Below are 15,295 nucleotides of genomic sequence, written 5' to 3'. Positions count from 1 at the left end.
AGTTAACCATAAATAAGGTCTTAGTAAACTGTAACAGCAAGGAAAAGCCCAGGAGACACAATGACTAAATGTAATGTAGTATGTTGGAACAGAAAAAAAAAATGACAGGTTTAAAAATAAATAAGAAATATGAGTAAGGTGCAGACTTTAGTTAATGATAATGTACATAACGAACATTGGTTCAGTATTTGTAACAAATGTACCATACTAATGTATGAGGTTAATAACAGGAGAAATTGGGTGTGAGATATATGGGAACTCTGTGTACTACCTTTGCATTTTTCTGTAAAATCTAAAGCTGCTCTAAAAAAATAAGGTCTACTTTAAAAATACTTCAAAGGCTATAAACACTACCCTGATTTGGGGGTGGGTGTATAAGGAAGCTGTGACAGGCTTTCTGGACTTCCAGCCTTGGGTCTGGCTCAGCTCCCCCTCCTGCTGGCTGGGGGTCGTCAAGACTGCCCCAAGCCTCTGTTAGGCCTGTCTTATCAGATTTCAAATGGGGAGAATCATAGTGACCACTACGTGGGGGTATTTTGAGCCTTAAACTAGATGTCAAATGCAAAACTGATTAGTCAAAGTTTAAAGTACTGTGCAAATACTTTCTCATCATCATCCTCTCTATTAACATTCTCACCCTACCCACTTCTGTTCACCCGGGGTTGAAGTCGTGGCTTCCCCTTTGACTCTTCCTGCTTCTCTCCCACACACCTGGCACTTTACCAGCCAGTCAGCCAGTTGCCATAGTCCTCCTGAATCTGCCTTAATGTATTTTAGAACATTCCACCCTGTTGCTTTTTCTCATATGATCGAATCCTCCTGGATTGCCCTTCCTCCCCATCCTCACACATACATATCTTATTTCTATTTACATTTTTGGCCCAATTTTTAGGTCCTTCAGCTCAAATGCCACCTCTACCATGAGGCTTTCTTCTGACCTATAGGAATATTTCTTGCTCCACAGACAGCCCCTCTGATGGCACTGCTCTTGTATCTCACAGAGAAGCAACTGACCTGAGGACGTGATTGACTCCCTGATTGGGCTGCAAGCTCCTGGTAGCTAGGACCAGGGGCTGACTCATCTGTGTAACCCTCACTGTGCCCAGCACAGAGCTGGCACAAGGCTGGCCCTCTACTGGTTCATCAGTGTGGATGAAGTCACAAGGAAGAGAACTGGCTCGTGGTAAAAGGAATGTGCTATCAAGAGGCACTATTCGGGGGCGCCTGGTGGCTCAGTGGGTCAAACGTCCAACTTCGACTCAGGTCATGATCTCATGGTTCGTGAGTTCGAGCCCCACATCGGGCTCTGTGCTGACAGCTCAGAGCCTAGAGCTTGCTTCGAATTCTGAGTCTCCCTCTCTCTCTGCCCCTTGCCCAGTCACACACACACTCTCTCTCTCTCAAAAGTAAATAAGCATTAAATAAACAAAAGAGGCACTGTTCAGCAGTGAAGCAAGTTACCTCAGGCCGACGCTGGCCAACCACCATCCAGAACATGGTGGAGAAGGAGCTGGTAAGGGATCCCCAAGGTCCCATAGCCCTCAGGTACTCAAAGACTCTAGAACTTTGTAAATGGGGAGGAGTCCCACTGGGCTATGTCTGTTTGCTTTGCTTTTTCTATTGCCACTCTCAAGATGTGATGGGAGTGACCCAGCTTTTGAGGACAAGTATTCATTCTTCCAACTCAGAGAGCAGCCAAGGGCAGATCCAGGCCATTCTCTGGCAGATAGAGGGGAGGGGATCACTCAGGCTTCAAGAGGAAGAAAGCCCAGCCCTCTACCTCATCCTCAGCTCAGCCTGGGTCCCCAGGGCCACGGAGGGACACCTGTAGGTGATGTCTGCTCACCCACCTGACGTCACTGGGTGTGGAAAAGGCAGGCAGGGAGCTGGGCTTTGGGGGCAGCTGCCCTGGCTATGGGTGTGAACCCTTTGTCCTATTGTGCAGGAAGGAGCTTGAGTGGAGTCCCAACCAGGGCTTGTGGGGTCAGCTCAGGGAAAATGCAGTCCCTGAGAAACAAACAGACTTATAACTACCCCAGACCTGCAAGCTGGCCATTTTCTCAGTTATGTGCACAAGTGGCCGACACAGCTCAGGGATCACCTCTTCTAGGAAGTCTCTCCTGATCTACCCCTTCTCCCACCTGGCATCCAGGTAAAACAAGAACCAGGAGAAGCTCCTACATGGAGACCTACCCTGTAATGTCCATGTTATTACAGCTCCTATAACATAGTGGATTATGCGGTGAGTTATCTGCTCGACCCACCAATCTGCGAGGCCCAGGAAGGCAGAGCCAGATCTAATTCATCCCAGTCTCCGAGACTCAACATAGCTTCTGGCACAAAAATTAGTTCAGTATTTGCTGAATGAATAAATGAACAAATGAGTGAATACAGAGATGTTGAAGGCATAATCCAAGGAAGCAGAGAAGATTTAGTTGAATTAGACCCATTTTAGAGATTTTTTTAAAACACTGAGGCCCAGGAAAGGGAAATGGCTCTCAGCTCTCAGATGTTCTAGAGACAGAACCTAGCCTCCTGCCCCCTGGCTCTGCCCAGAAAGAACAGACATCAGGGTGAGTGGGTTGTGGAAAACCTGGGGCCCTGCCCTAAATCCTTCAGCCTCTCTAGGGGGCAGAGAGCAGGGGTGGCTGGCTGGATTGGGCCTGAGGTCCCCAGCCCTTACCAGGCCACAGGGGGCATTCTGCAATGTCACTGTGAAGGTGCCTGAGGAGCGGCTTTTGGCCAGGATGTACTGACACGTGGCAGGGAACGTGTACCGGCGGCCGTCAAAGGTGGTGAAATGGATGTCGCCAGTCACTGAACACTCGGCTGAGGGGCAAAGAAAGGTGGCTGACACATGGGAGCTGCCCCATGGGGACTGCCTCTGCCCTGCAGGCTCTGAGCATGAGGAAGAGACAGCACTCTGTCCTTAGGAATCAGGGCAGTGTTTGGAGCCCTGGCCTTCCTTTTGACACTCAGGCCACTGGGGAGATGCAGGCCTGTCCCCAGCAGCCCACCTGAAGGTAGATGCAGCCCTGCCCTGGGCATCCCCCTCTGACAGGAGACCAGGCCCTGAGCTTGGAGACCAGTCTCCATCCAAGCCCCCCAAGCTCAGGAAGGTCCTTAGACAGACCCCCCAAAACCCTCCCTGACAGGAGGCAGAACAATCCCTTAAGCAGGCAAAGCAGCTCTGAAGAAACAAAGTGGGGCAAGCTGAACCAATGGAACTGCAGGCCTGGCCCCCAGGTCCTCCCTGCCCAAAAAGCTGAGAGACCAGAGGAAGGGGGTAGAGTCCAAGGTGGGGTCAAGCATACCTGGGCAGACAGATGTGCTGCACACCCACTTGCCCGCAGTGCATGTGCTGAAACACAGAGATCAAGGAGGCAAGTCTCACCTCTCCAGGCCTGGGATAGATGCTGGAGGATAGCAGGGTCCACAGAGCTCCTGTCCCCAGCCCTCAGTCTTCCCGTCTCTAAAATGGGTGGTAGAGATTCCCCCATCTCCAGGGGTTGGATTAAATGAGATCGCCTGGGACTCAGAGATGCTGAGTGAGTGCCCCCATATTGCCAGGGGTCCCAGACCCCAGATGGATAGCCCTGGTGGAAAACCCTGGAAGTCACCACTGCCCACCCCACCCCCACCCCTTGATGTGGACACAGACCAGGCATTGCAGTCTTCTTTCACCACAGAGCCAGTTGGGTACAGGGTCCCATGGAACTCACAGGGACATTCAGCTGGTGCCACGCAGTCCCCATCCTCAAAGATCAGCCCTAGGGTCACAGGAAAGGCCCACTTAACTCACCTCCACTCCTGTTCATAGACCGTTCATGGCTGTCCAGGGCCTATGACAAAGATCCCTTTATCCAAGTTTTCACCACTGAACCCACTTTCAAGTTTTCTCCTGCATAAATCCTTGGCTCAGGCCAGATCTGAATCTCCTCTGGGCAAATAATCTCACCTCCAGACCTCTTCAGAGAACCACCTCCCCAAGCAACCTGCATGCTGACTAGCTTCTCTTCTCCACCTCCCAAAAGCCTGTCGCTGCATCTAGAACCAGTTTAGGTGCCATCTCCTCCAGGAAGCCTGACAATCTCTCCCCCGACTGAATTCCTATGTCTCTTCTTGTCTGAACCCCTGAGCTGATCCTCACTACATTATGCCTTAGACTGGAGTCGTAGGTATACGTGACTTATCACTGCAACCAGATTCTGACCCCTAAAGTCAATGACTATATCTCTACATTTTTTTTATCCCAACAACCCCTGCCTAGCCGAATGGGCTACACGCTACAGATGTGTGGCAAATGTATACCCCCTCAAAACCAGTGCATTTATATCCCATACAAAACAGCATGTGAACGAATGTTTAAACAAACACATATGTGATAAATGAACAAGTGAATGAATGAATGACTTGTTCTCATCTATACACAGTCCCGATGAAATTAAATACCCTGATGAACTTCTCAAGAGCCACAGTTCCACCCCCATCCTCAGCCCCCTTAAGCCAGTCATTCGTTTATTCACTTATTAGTTGTGTGCTCCTTGCTTCACTCATCCCACAAACAGGCATCCTCTGAGCCCCTGCTTTGGGCTCGTGCGTGCCAGCCCAGGAAGATGCTGCCAGGCACCCGCTCCACCCTTGGCATACCATCGGGGCAGTAACAGCCGTCCACACAGGCGATCTCGCTGTCCACACAGGATGCCTGGGACTGGCAGGAGGCAGGGCAGCAGGCGATGCATTCGTTGTAGGTAAAGGCCTTCTCCTTGCAGTGCACGGCTTGGGAGGAAGGGAGCAGTCCATCCAGTCCCATCGGCTCTGCCAGGACACACCCACCCCCTACTCCAGGGAGGGAGGGAGGACTGTGATTTTCCTGTTCCCCTAGTCCCCCTGGGTAACCAGAAAGTTGGCAAGAGCCTGGGAGGCTCTGAGAACCACCCTCATCTCACTCTGTGGCCCTGGGCCAGTCCCTCCACTCTGAGCCTGTTTTCTCATCTGCCACATGGGGCCTCACGGCTTCCAGCTCTGACAACTGTGGTTCTAAGCAGGACAGGACGTTGAGCTGAGGCCTGATGAGGCCACCCCCAGCCTCAGGGCAGAGATTGTCTGAACCTCTCCCTGCCCCCACCACCAGGATACACCTACCACATTGCCGGAGCTGGGTCCTCCAATCCTGCAGGGGCCGCCCCGCCTGGGCACACGCTCGGGCATACTCTGCCAGCGCCCGGCACCAGGTGGCTTCATCACCCACTGCTCTGTGCAGGGAAACCAAGGGTCACACCGGAGCCCAATCTCTCACCAGCCCTCCAGAACCCTGTAGAGACTGCCAGGGCTCAGGGCACGCACCCCTCCTTGTCCCACAGCTAGGAAAGGGAGACTGGGAAGGTATCTAGGTATACAGATGGAGGCAGGACACCCGGGTTCTAGTCCCAATATTGGCATTGACTTGTTTGACCCTGAGGGTGTCAGTCTCCATTTCTGGGCTTCAGAGAATAGGGAAACTCTTCTGCCCCACCTATGCAGATAAGAATTTCTGAGGTTTTGGAAGTGCATCTGTCGGGGCCTGGGATTATCAGGCTCAGTGGCCCACATGCTGAGACCACCCGCCCCCCCCCCCCCCCCCCCCGTCCCTCAGTACTGGGACAGGTCTCCCCACAGCCCAATACCAGCTCCAGTCCTGGTTGCCTACTCACTGGCAGAGGTCACTGGTACAGCTGGCTGTGAAGGGAAGAGGGCTGACGTAGGCATGGCAGGCATCAAAGGGGGGTCGCAGCAGTGCCTCGCACCGGTCGTACACACCCTGGGGAAAGAGCCAGGAGCCAGAGCTGGGAGCTGGCAAGGCCACTCACAGCCCTCTGACTTCACCCACCCCTACACAGAACCCCAATTTGAGGCCAAGGGAGAGAAAGAGGATGATGGAGGGAAAAGGGATGGGGCCATAGGCACAAACAACCCTGGGCTCCTGCAGCCAGTGACTTTCTAAGAGATAGACAGGAAACCTAAGCCAGACACTAGGATGAGGGGTAAGGGGAGGGTGGGGAGTAGGCATTCTCCCCAGGGTCCAGACCTGCATGGTTCCCGGGCTCTGCTGCAGACACGGTGGGCGAGGCAGGGAGGCAGTTGTAGGCCTTGGAGGCTGGTTGGGGGCTTGTTCCTGCCAGCTGTGCACAAACTCAGCCACATCGTCGGTCAGCTTCCCTGGAAGGGAGAACTAGCATGATCACAGGTGGGTGTGACAGGGGAGGAGGGGAGAAGCCGCACAGGGCTCTGAAGGAGGGCAGGTGGAGCCGAAGAGATACCAAAAGCGGACAAGGAGTTGAAGAACCCAGCCTCTTGGCTCCCATCCCAGTTTGCATTTCTCAACAGAGCCATTTTCCTGAGAAAGCTGGTGGTGATAGTCAAGAACACTCAAGAACCTGTAGTAGCTCCCTACTCTCCAAACTCAGGGGAGGCAACTAGTATGTGAGCCTGGACAAGCTCTCTCCAAGCCTCAGTTTTGCCCTATGTGAAATGGGCAAATAATCCCCACCATGGTATTATTGCCAGGACAGTATGAGATGATGTGTGTTAAGTGTTCAGTATGTTGTGGGTGCTCAAAGGTGTCACTTCCCTTCTTGGGAAGCCAGAGTCACCATGATTTGGCCCTGCATGCTTCACTTTTACTTCTTACCACTCCTCTATAGGTATCTTCAGCTCCCACGGGGCCCTTTCTCTTCCAGGCTCTCTCTGGCCTTCTGCTCCTGCCCCCATCCTACACTCACAGTGTGTGCTTAATATCCTACCTAGCAAAGTGCCCTTTAGATCCTTACACAACCCTAGTAGGAGTGGTCTTTATGACTCTTTTACCCACAAGGAAATGGAGGTTGAGTGGCCACACACTTGGTAGGAAGGGGCCCTGACCCCCCACTGGGTCTTTAGTACCATGGGTACTGCCCCAAGACCTCTCCCACCCTTCCCAGCCTGACCTCCACCCAACCTCCTCCCTACTTCCATCCAAACCCCTCGAAGGCCACTTGCCCTGCACCTCACCATAGCTGGTCACCAGGTCATCCTGAGGGTCGGCATTGTTGTTCCCACACAGCCCACGAGTCCAGCCCAGGAACTCTGGGCTCATCTTGATGTAGACGGCTGAGGCACCATCCCAGGCCAGCGTGAAGGCAGACTGATGCCGCACAAGGACGTAGCCAGCAAGCCTCTGCAGACTCACGCTCCCCATCACATGTGGCAGTTGGACTCTGCAGGGCACAGCCCAGAGCTTCTGGGTGTTCACATCACCCCCACTCACCCAGTCCCGTCACCAAAGAACCCGCCAGCCCCACACCTGCAGGAACCATCATGTACCCAGCGCTTGCCTCGTCCACATGCAACTGGTACCATGTGAATCTGAGGCCCCCACTTTCCCACCTGACTTCCTGGGCATCTGAGGCCCACCATCAGGGAGAGATTCTTTTGTCTTTGGTGTTTAAAACTTGCTTTTTAAATTTGCAATTTCCCTGGCAGGGATAAATCTTAGAGTGTCTGAAGTTGCTAGATCCTTTCTCCTGGATGGGAGAAATGGTATAAGCGGACATTTACTTGTTTTGTGTGTTTGTTTGGGGCTTTTTTTTTTTTTGGTGGGGAGCAAGAAAGGCATAAGAAGAGAAAGAGGCTGAGGGATATGGAAAACTAGGAGTGGAAGAAAAGATGGAGAGCCATTGCAGTCCCAACCACATTCCCAGTTTTACTGGGACGAGGTCTCCCAGCCAGTCTGGAATTTGGCAACTTTCAATCCACCAGAAAATCAGGAAAAGAAAATTAAAGAAGAGTCTAACCAGCCAAAACTGGTACCCAAAGATCCATATACCAATCTTTTCTTCACAGGAGAAACACCTGGGCTTTCAGGTTTACATTCAGCGCCAGAAACCTTGGTTACCCAGTTTCCAGATTTGAAGCAGGAAATGACAATGGGAGAAGGGTCATTGCAGGAAGACCCCTTCCCCCAACCCAGCAGCAACATGAAGTGACAGCAGCTAGCAAAGGAAGGAAAGGACAGTGAAGACAACAGACAAGACAGATTTCAGAAAGAACCATGGTCTGGACCATCTGGTGTGGGGGCAAAGAGTCCTTATTCCTCTGGTCCCAGGCATCCCTGATGTCCCAGCAAGATAAATAACATTGAAATGACCCTATATCATCAGAGAAGGGTGACAGTGTGCTTAATATCTATTCAAGGAGGCTTGAACTACATATGATCCATTCACAAAGATTCCCTTAAAAATGTGAAAGAAAAGAATTGAGCATGCTTGTAGTGTTATACCCTCAACTTTATCTGGAAAATTCTGATTTGAATACCCACTGTCTGGGAAACCCACAGGGCCCTGAGTCTCCGAAAATCTTAAGGGACTCATCTTTCCACAAACCCAGCTGACTAGAAACCCAGCTGGCCTGCCAGCATGTTCCTGCTCTGATGGTGGAAACTGCTGTTTGTCCCTAGAAAACAATTTTCTTTAGGCTGGAGAAGAAAGGTACCCACCATCCCCCACCACTAGTGTCAGGGAGCAGGAGAGCTCAGGGCAGAAGGTGTTATAGTTACCTCACGCCTCCATGGGTGACCTCCTTGGCCAGACGGATCTCCTGCTCACCCGCAAAGAAGAGGCTGACAGACCTGGAGCAGGTGTAGGGGGAGGAGCCGCACTGCGGGTCGTTGTGCACCTGATTGGGGGGTTCAGAGGCCAGTGTGCAGGGTTCCCGCTACAGACCTGGCCCTGAGCTTCAGTTCTGAGCCCAGTGGCACCCTGTGGAGCTTCCGCTAACGCCAATACCCTGCCCCCAGTGTGCCAAGCACCTTTCCTCTGTGATGTCTCCAGTCCCCGCAACGCCACTTGACCAGGAGGTCAGAGCTATGATTATCTGCACCTCCCAGAGGCAGCAACTAATACTCAGAGAGGTGAAGTGATGAAGGTCACACACACACAGCCAGAATTCCAACTCAGGACTGAAGGTGAAATTTCAGGGCTCTTTCCAGTACACTGTGGTGTCTCCCTATTTCTGGATTTTTTGTTTTTTGCAATCCAGGTTTTCCCATCAGATTGAAAGCCAAAGTAAAGTATATGCTCACACAGTCTCTCTCACACACACACACACACACACACACACACACACCCCTCACATATTCACAGGGTACTCTCAATACATACACTATAAACACACTCCTACCAGGACCCTGGCAGGCACAGTCTTGTCCTTCACGGCACATATAGGCACATGTCACCCCTGTGCTGCCTGTCACATACGCATCAACTCTGTCCCCTCCTCAGACAAGACCCACCTCCCAAAGCCATAGGACCCAAGAGAGGGAGGAGAACTGAGGTCCCCAGGGCTTAGGGAAAAGTCTGAAAATGTTTCTTCCCAGTGTGGAAACTCTTCCCAGGAGTAAACCTTCCACTAGATTACTGTTAAATGTGTTTAAGCAGGCTGGAGTCATTTCATCTAGAAGTGGGGCCTGTGAAAACCACCTCACAGTCTAATTAAATTTTTCAAACTTTTGGACCATGACCCATTTCTATTTCCTAAAATAGAAATGTATACATATATAAATAAAACAGAAGTTTTACAAAATAGTGTTTACTCCTATTCATGTGCAATGCATCCTTATAATATTTTCTTTCCTTTCTCTTTCTTTCTTCCTTCCTTCCTTTCTTCCAGTTGGGACTTATTAAGTTGATTTCATAATCCGCAAATGTGTGGCATCCCGTTAGTCTAAGTAATTGACACATACCCATCATGAAATGACAGTCATGAAAGATCCTGATGTGTGATACCAAAGCAGAGAGGGCAGAATTGCTCAGCCCATCCAGGGCATGGTCCTTGGGGCAGGCCCTGGGCAGGTCTATGCCTGAGAGAGAAGGACACACCCAGCTAGCAGAGGGGTGACACTGAGCACTAGGATTTCCCCAAACTCCTAGCCCGCTGGCCCTAACTCAGTACTGACCGAGATGCCCCTCAGCAGAACTGGCTCCCCAAGTAGACTTTTCTCCAGATGGAGGTACTGACCAGTGCCTGAAGCGGATGCCCCACTCAACACAAGGAGCAAGCATGTAAATCAGGCCTGCCTGACAGTGAGTCTCAGACATGTGTTCATATACTAGACAAACTCTGACTGAGCACTAATCTGGGTACAAGGAACACCGAATGAGAAGACATGGTCCCTGCCTGGAAAGCTTATATCTGGTAGAGAAGACCAACCTGGAAACAGACCTTTGTGAGAAAAATGCACTGACAATGTAACAATGAATGCAGAACTTTGATTACACAGGGATTACACAGGCTCTCAGAAGAGCCCCTGAGCCAGCTTAGGTCAACGCATCCAGAAGGGCTTCTTAGAGGCAGTAACTATGAACTGAGTCATCCAGGACCTGCCATTCCCTCTGAGGCACAGTGCTCTCTCTTATCTCAGATCTTTAGCACCCAAGTTCCCTTTACCGAGAACGTTCTCACATCCATCTTTTACCCCTGGGACCCTTCACTTGGCTAACTCCAATTCATTCATCAGTTCTCCACTTAAATGTCACTTCCTCCAGGAAGTCTTCCCTGATCATCATCCTTCCTAACGAGGAAGGTAGGTTTCCATCACATGCTCTTCTAACATTTGGCGTTTCTCCTCTGAAGCACTCAGTTGTACTTGAAATGATTCATTTGATCTGATGTCTACTGTAAGTTCCGTGAGGACAGAGACCACATCTGTGTTGTCGTCCACGAGGCCACCACCAAGCCTTGTGCCAGGAAGAGTACAAGTACGCACTTAATACCTAATGAGTGAGTGACTGAATCAGTCACTGGCCAGGGGCATCCAGGAGTGGGTGGGTGAGAGAGGACTGTGGGGCCTGCAGCTCCTTCCAGGTGTAGACTCTCTAACTCTCACACAGAGAGCCCAGGCCAGTACAACCTCCAGAGCCTAGTGGAAACTTCTAGATGGGCAGGGTAGGGAAGGCCTCACCTGGACTGAGAAAGTCTGCCCCTCAGGTTCATGGCGCCCCGCCAGGGTATAGCTGCCCTTCCCAGAGAGGTAGTAGTACAGGCCATCAAACGTCTCCACATGGTGCTGTCCCCATGCCCGGCAGATGCTGTCCCGCTCAGGGCCGGCATTGTACACTGTGCCAGAGAAGAGAGAACTTGTCCGTACAGTTGCAGTGGGCACCAAGCTAGAGGCCGGTGGGTTCCAGAGCTGGCAGAGAACCCACCCACACACACCCCAGCCCAGGACCCCTAGGCCTCAGGCCCTCAAGCTCTCCCTGTACCCAGGGCCAATCCCAGGGGTGGGATGGAGCCCAGACCCACCCATCTGGCAGCGTGGCCCAGTGGCATTGAAGCGTCTGCAGTCACAGAAGGCTGGGTACACACACTCGCCCCCGTTGAAGCAGGAGAACAAGTCTGCATGGGAGACACAGAAGGCACCTCCCCATTGAGCCGAGATTGGCAAAACCCAGTGATACAGCACCTCCCTCGTGCCAGGGCACCAGACCCAGCACTCCCAGAGCTGCCCAGAACTCAGATCCCACCACAGGTAGCCCCAACATTCCTCAGTAGCTAGCTCTAATGGGGGCACAAGTAGGATGCCTCAAATATGGCTGGCTGTCTCCCTCCCTGACAGACAGGGGGTGTGGGGTCTCAGAGTACCTGTCCTCAGCATGCATCAGGTGGCCCCCAGACTGGCTCCACCTGGCCTTCAGCTCCCTGTGCTAAAAGTTCCTGGCTACCAGACAAGGCAGGCAGACTGAGAGTATGGAGCATGTGGAGTGCCCAGAGATCTTCAAGTACCATTTTCCTCCCTTTCCTTATGCTTAGGGGAAGAGGCCTAAGCATGAACCAGGGAAGGGGGAGATGCCTCACATTTGGAATACAGTAGACAGAAAGGCCACAGAGGAAAAGAAAACAAAGTAGAGCAGAGTGTGGTGAAGGAAGGAGCCATGATGCAAGACAAAGGGCCACAAACACAGGACAGGGTAAAGGTAGAGGCCACAGACACAGGGCAGGGTGAGGGGAGAGGCCGCAGAAACAGGGTGAAGTGGGAGGGGGAAATAACCACTAAACAAGGAAACACAATCTCACTAGCATCAGATAGTGTGAGAGAGAAAAGCCACAGGGCCATGGTCGTAAGAACAGGACACTGCAGAGGAAGCTCTCCTCAGCCAGGAAGGAGAAAGCAAAATGGAGTTGGAGACCGGGGCTGGAAAAGGTGGAAAGACACCCCTTTCTGGGGAAAAAAGGTCACAAGAGGCCCTGAAGAAAGCCTGCCCTGCCCTCACAGGTTTCCCTGCGGGCCAGGGCCTTCCCATGGGCTGCAGGGAGGGGGCCACTTACAGGATGGTGCACATTTGGCCCGATGGAGCCGTCTTTCCCAAGAGGACATGGCCAAGGAGTCCAGGACTTCAGCCCCCTTTTCAAAACAGAAGGAAGAGAACTCGGTCAAGGGCTGATGTCAGGGAGGGACCTCCTAGGGGTCATGCCCCTTCCTGTCCATCACCTGGAGGAGGAGACGCCCTGCCCCTCAGTGCCCCCAACCAGCCCACCTCTGTAGGCCCACTTCTGAGAGGTCTGGAACACAGAACTCTCAGGCCTACCCTAGAGGAGTGAAGGTTGGGTTTTACCCTCCAAGGTGGCATCTCGGTGGCCCGAACACAGTTCCTCCGCTCCATGCTCCAATATCCCCCAGCCTCCACTCCTTTCTTCTCTCCCTCCCAGCCCAACACAAAACCCCCTTGTCTGGAGAACAAATACTCACCACAGAAACCACATGAGGCAGACCAAGGAAACAAAGGCAGCCCCTCTCCCCAGGTCAGGGGAACATCTCACCCCATCCTCCACTCCAACCTTCCACACAGGTCACCACCCACCATCCTCAGAATGCAGCTCCAAGCAAGGATTTTCCCTGATACCATAAATCTGGGGAGGCCACAAGCAAAGAGAGCCGAGAAATCCTATCTTCCAGACCAGAAATCCCAACACATGGTCTCTCAAGATATAAACCATCTAAAATTCGAACTGTCCCAAACATCAGATGTATTCAGTCACCACACGGCTAGCTGACTTGGACACCTGACTTCCTGGACCCTAGTGTGAGGTGTCTCATGTCACCTGGGACTGGGGTCCTGGGTGCAGCAGGCTCCTCACCTCTCAGAGCCCTGGCTTCCCCATTTGTACAGCTTCCTAGATCTCATGTTCTTGTTCCCGGGGCCAACCAGGCACCAACCACACTGTGGGTATTTCTCACATGTCTTCCTCCCTCGTTGTCATCTCTGCATCCTCAAACAGAATCCCCAGCCTCCGGCCAAGGACGCAGACAGAACCCTTGGTCCCTGGAGCCCAAGCTCAGTTCTTTGCTCCTCCTTGGCAGGCCCAGTCTCTCTACCTCATCCCTGGGCACTCCCTCCCTCCCTTTTCACCATCTTGCTAACCCCTGGAAGATTACCAGCCCCTCCCTGGCCAGATTTCAGTGTTCTTGTCCCACATTGGCCCCTGGTTCCCAGGTCCTCCCTGGCTCTCCTTACCCTCCAGACCCAGCCAGAGCCCCAGGAGTCAGGCTTCCCACCGTGGTCGTAATCAATCTCACAGAGCCTCGGAGACCATGAGAAAAACGATCACCATCAGCATCCCATAGGCCCTGAAGAGCTCTTAATGAAGCCTGGTCTTTGTGTCTTTCCACTCCTAGCCCCCTCCTCAGATGTGGCTCCTGAGATCAGTGTTAATGAAGGTAAGATAGCCAGTGCTTGCAGTGCAAGGCCATTTTCTGGAAAACATTTTAAATCTTGCCCAAATGATTTGTCTTCAGTATAGATCAGAAGTTCTTAATCATTTTGATGCCAAGGACCCTTTTGACAATCTAGTGAAGCCTATCAACCCATTCTCAGAATAATGTCTATAAACGCATAAAATAAAACAGAAGATTACAAACATACCGATTATATTGCAATACAGTTACAAAAATATTTTATAAAAATGATTGATAATATTTGTGCTTGTTTATTAATACATTAAATAGCAAGATAGCAGCAGGTCTTAACATTGCCAGAGTTTGGAAGTAGTGAGTTTACATGAGACCTGGAAATATCAACAACTGTAAGGTGATATGAAAATATATGTGATTTCTACTGGTGACAGTCACAGACACTGCTATTGCTGCATTGTGGTTTGTAGCCTATAGTAATAATTAAAGGGGATGCTAAATTTCAGTTAAATTGAGGATCCTGTGAATAACAATGTGAGTTTTTTTCCCCATCCTGGTCTATACCCTCAATTCTCTGGAGAATGGCTGAGTTCTACAGGAATGTGGCAGTATTGAAGTAAAGGTTGGCTGACTGCTGGTCTGGGACCTCCACCCTTACCGATGAGATTATTCCAGGCAAAAGCCCTCGAAGGATCCCCAGGTTCACTTTCTAGCTAATGACCTCATTCTCCCACTCCCACTGAGTAGCTTTAAAGGAAGGTCATTCCAACCCCTTATTTGCTCTAAGGAATAATGTGAGAAACCTACTGGACTTGGCTGATCCAGAAGCTTCCCAGAGGAAAACGGAGGGAGGCTTACCCTGGAATCTGTTAAGGAAGGAAGCCGGCCAGCGGAATGAGGTGCTTGGGTAAGGATAATTTTCCCCACTAAAACACATGGATTCCTGGAGTTCTGGGGGGCATTGATGTTGTGGGGAAACAGGCTGGCTCCACCAGGAGACCTTGTTTCACCTGCTTTCGGGGGGCCCGGCAGGTCATCCTTGATTTCATCTTATATAAAAAGAGTAACAACATTGTCTTCCAATTCAAACTGCATCTGGCCGTGATTCTAAAACTTGGGGCCTGGAAAAGTGGGCAGACAGAAATAAAAAGCCTAGATAATCCACACCTTACAGAATAAGCATGCCATCCTCCTGCCTTGGGGGTCTTCATTCATTCCTATTTCCAAAAGACAGGTATTTGGGGCACATTGTTTTCTATTATAAACAATACTCCCCAACCTGCTGGCCAAGGAGCCACAAAGAGCTGATCCCGAAGGCCAAGGTGCATGAGTTGAGGTTCAAGATCCTCTGTGGGGCCTGGCTATGGGTGGGCTGGATTTGTAACATGTCTGTAGTTGGAGAAAAGACACATGCAGGACAGGATTGAAAAGAGAACCTGAGTCGCCTGATCCAGAGACCAAAAAAAAAAATTGGCAAAGGGGGAAAACAAACTACCACCTCTCCTGAAAGCATGGAGGACCCCAGGAGGGTGGGCAACAGATTATGGTGCAGACTCAGAGGATAATAGTTTGGGGCTCCCTTTCCCAACCAAC

The 15,295-nt window shown here is 51.3% G+C and overlaps 1 protein-coding gene across 1 annotated transcript in view; it reads right to left on the bottom strand.

The window, feature by feature from the left end:
- OTOG (otogelin) overlaps positions 1 to 15,295 on the bottom strand; it is a 90,378-nt gene that overhangs the window by 73,765 nt on the left and 1,318 nt on the right. The window contains exons 4-15 of the mRNA XM_032595077.1: positions 12,340 to 12,415; positions 11,317 to 11,409; positions 10,976 to 11,130; positions 8,573 to 8,691; positions 7,030 to 7,235; positions 6,068 to 6,198; positions 5,694 to 5,800; positions 5,146 to 5,255; positions 4,651 to 4,779; positions 3,662 to 3,770; positions 3,315 to 3,361; positions 2,684 to 2,829 (exon numbers count right to left, since the gene is read on the bottom strand). Of these exons, the coding sequence (XP_032450968.1) occupies positions 2,684 to 2,829; positions 3,315 to 3,361; positions 3,662 to 3,770; positions 4,651 to 4,779; positions 5,146 to 5,255; positions 5,694 to 5,800; positions 6,068 to 6,198; positions 7,030 to 7,235; positions 8,573 to 8,691; positions 10,976 to 11,130; positions 11,317 to 11,409; positions 12,340 to 12,415 (1,428 nt within the window). The remainder of the gene's footprint in view (positions 1 to 2,683; positions 2,830 to 3,314; positions 3,362 to 3,661; positions 3,771 to 4,650; positions 4,780 to 5,145; positions 5,256 to 5,693; positions 5,801 to 6,067; positions 6,199 to 7,029; positions 7,236 to 8,572; positions 8,692 to 10,975; positions 11,131 to 11,316; positions 11,410 to 12,339; positions 12,416 to 15,295) is intronic.

The sequence above is a fragment of the Lynx canadensis genome, chromosome D1 (genome assembly GCF_007474595.2).
Source record: "Lynx canadensis isolate LIC74 chromosome D1, mLynCan4.pri.v2, whole genome shotgun sequence".
In the NCBI taxonomy this organism is placed as follows: Eukaryota; Metazoa; Chordata; class Mammalia; order Carnivora; family Felidae; genus Lynx; species Lynx canadensis.
This window is presented reverse-complemented; position numbering and strand designations above follow the sequence as displayed.